This window comes from Seriola lalandi, unplaced genomic scaffold (assembly GCF_002814215.2).
Source record: "Seriola lalandi dorsalis isolate HSWRI2012SDOR001 ecotype SW California unplaced genomic scaffold, Sedor1 jcf7180002054602, whole genome shotgun sequence".
Taxonomy (NCBI): domain Eukaryota; kingdom Metazoa; phylum Chordata; class Actinopteri; order Carangiformes; family Carangidae; genus Seriola; species Seriola lalandi.
The window spans coordinates 160,042-163,212 of NW_019525155.1; the positions used below are offsets into that span (position 1 = coordinate 160,042).

General features: G+C 41.9%; 1 protein-coding gene across 1 annotated transcript in view; it reads left to right on the forward strand.

Annotated features, from left to right (window-relative positions):
* Nucleotides 1-164: 164 nt before the first annotated feature.
* The window catches only part of myo18b (myosin XVIIIB), a gene marked incomplete at its 5' end in the record, with an annotated part of 39,569 nt that continues 36,562 nt past the window's right edge, over nt 165-3,171 (forward strand). The window contains one exon of the mRNA XM_087177421.1: nt 165-251. Coding sequence (XP_087033547.1) covers nt 165-251 — 87 coding nt within the window. The remainder of the gene's footprint in view (nt 252-3,171) is intronic.

A 3,171-nucleotide genomic window follows, 5' to 3' on the forward strand; every position in this document is an offset into this window, starting at 1 on the left:
CCCTCCCTCCCTCCCTCCCTCCTCCCCCCTGAGCCTGCAGATATTTATAGAGGAATCGTCTGTCAACCCTGTCCTGTTGCTTATCGGTGTGTGTGTGTGTGTCACTCTATTTCTGACTCTTGCTACATGCCCCGCTCAGTCTGTCTTGCCCACAGTGTGTGTGAGTGTGTGTTTGTGTGACGGCGGGACTCTCACAGGATTTGCCGTTAACCATCTGGATCTCTGAGACGTTTCTTTGTCATTATTTGAAGGTAAAGCCGCCGCGGTGTCTTTATGTGTGTGTGTTACTGTCCCGTGTGCACAGACAGTCCACAGATTATAATGACATTCTCCAGGTTTTATTTATAGATGATGTGGCTGAGAGACGGGCCTGACGGGGGCCTGTGTGCTACAATAACCAGGGGGTGATTGGACATTGGTTTCACACAGAATATAACACCAGCTGACGCCTCTGATTCACTGGGAGATTAGTTTTTAATGTTGATTGTTGGTTTTCATTGTGAAGTGAACAGAGAATCCTCCTGGGTCGTGAATATCTCCATTCACACGAGCTCTGTTGGTCGTTCAGGAACTGTAGTGTAACTAAAGGCTCAGGGTTTCACCTCAGGTGTGAAATTTCAATATAAACCTTTTGGATTCAGCTTCATGTGAAAACAAACTCCACAAATTTAAACTGAAAATAATTTGGGTGTCGTCGTCCCGTTTGGCAAAGTGCCTCATTCTCTAGAAACTAGTTGTGGAGTTGTTTACAGCGACTGACACAACCAGTCGCCTCATGTGCTGCTCACAGACCACATATGGGAACAAATACAATACATGTCAAATAATCAGATTACAACATCAAAATGTGTAAATAAAAACAATAATGTGAACCTCAAAACAAATAGTTTAAAGCCAACTAGAAGGTCGAATCAGGAGAAATATGGTCATATATTATTATTATTATTTTTAGAAGCCTTTCAGAAGAGGCGTTTGATTGGTTCTGAAAGACAGTATTTACAGTCCTCTAATTGGCTGGAATCAAAGGCATGGTTAAGCGTTTTTGCTACCTTGCAGAGCTCCCGAGCTGACAGACGGCTCTTTGTTATGTTACAGAAATCATTTGAAAAGGTTAGATCAGAATGAAAAATTTGATTCAAAGATTCAAAGTCCAAAGAGACAGTTTTACCTGGATTTAACACGACAGCATAAGAGTCAAAACAAATGTGATTGTTAATGATTGACTCCATGGTAACGCATAAATTAAAAACAACAAAAGACCAAGAATAGATCCCTGGGGGACACCACAGGTATTCAAGTTCTGTCACTTTGATTATACCGTCCATTTTGTAGTCAATTGATTAATTAATAACACAAAGCTCGCAGGTGAAGAAAGTGGAGGTTTAGTAGCTGAAGAGTCAGACATGTTTCTCAGGGGTTGGCGGCGACCAAATGACATAATGTAATTGTTTTCCCAGTAACATTATGTTGACAAACATAATTGTCGCCTTGGTTACGTTCACAGACAACAATGTTTTGAGTCTTTTATAAACAACTGGGAGGAGGTCGGGCTGGATGGCAGAGACAGGTTTGGACAACAAAAGCACTTTGTTTAAAGGAGCTATTTGTAAGTTTTGCTAATGCTATGTGGCTAATGTTAGCATTAGCAGCTGTTTACTTACCAGTCTAGAAGAAACGTTATAAGTTCAGCATCAAACTTTATTCCTTTATTCATCCAACAGCTGTCTCCAGAGGTGGAAACAAACGGCAATGTTAACTCTCTTATCATGTCTTTTCTCCTACTGAAGTTAGCATGCTACCCAGTTAGCCCACCTCGTCACTCTCTGCCAGAGACTCACTGTAGCATCGCAGTCTGTCCTGAAGACAGCGACGCTCAGAGAGGACGTATTATCACCTCTTGTATTATAAAGACAAAGATGGCCGAAGCTACGTTCAGCAGCAGAGAAAACTTACAAATAGCCCCTTTAAGGTTCAGGAAAGATCCTGGTTTCAGTTACATAATAATAAAAAACACTGTGATGTCTTTTTCCAGACCACGACCTTCAAAGTCCACTTTTCTGTTGCCCTGTGTTTGGTCTCCAGCAGCTCCTGAGGGAAAGATCTGGCTCTTGAGCTGCTAAATGCTCCACTATGTTCACCAGCTGCTCTCTGACTGAGTTGTGGGCTGTGAAACCAAAACTGATAGACGGATGCTAAAACGTTATGAGTTTGTCACTAGATGTGTTTCCATCCACCAGTTTTTTTTTTTCCTTTTTTAGATGCAAAAAATGTGAGTGGGAACCTCGGAATTACAAAAAAGAATCACACTTTTTATAATGCTTGTCTGAAGTGGAAAAGTTGGTGTGTCGATAAAAGAAAAATGTGACAAAGTTCAATAGAAACAGACGAAGTGAATAAATGACGTACATGAATCATATGACTAAAACTTTGACTGGAGTTATGTTAATGAAGACTTTCTTCTTCTGTGGTTTAATGGCAGCCACTGGAGAATCAGCTCCACCTGCTGTTTACCTCCATCAACTAGTCAACTCATATTCACACAGCAGCAAAGGAGGGACATTAACATTAATTTGCATTTTCTTTTGCAGATTTTCTCAAAACTCTGTTAAAGTTTGTGCGACATTTAGATGGAAACTTAAAACATTTGCTCTATTGTGAATATAGAATATTGATTAGAGCTGCTTTTAGCCTTATTTCAGCTCTTCCTGCCTCTTTGGTTTTTGTCAGGCATCAGTGTGATGTTGTGTCGACAGGTAAGAAACTCACAAAACTATAACTGACGACAGCAAAATGAAAAACAAAGACGGTGCGAATATGAGACTCGATGAAGTGACAGCGGAGACTCTCGACCTTTCAACAGGAGGACGAGGAGACAGTTTCTTAAAAGATAATGACGCCTCAATAGAAGCAGAGTGGCAGTGAAGACGTCTCAGTAATGGAAACCCGTATCACCGTAACGACGTGTGCGTTAGTGCGATAACTCGGCTTCTCTCCGACTGACTCCAGCTGATGGAATGGGATGTTTTTTTTTACAGCCTCCCAGCTCAGACGCCTCCTTCACTTTCACCTCTCTCTCTCTCTCCATTGTCAGGTTGTGTGTCTCTCTCCCTCTCTCTCTGCGCACACACACCGCCACTCTGAGACCACCTCTGGCTGACATCCGTGTGACCC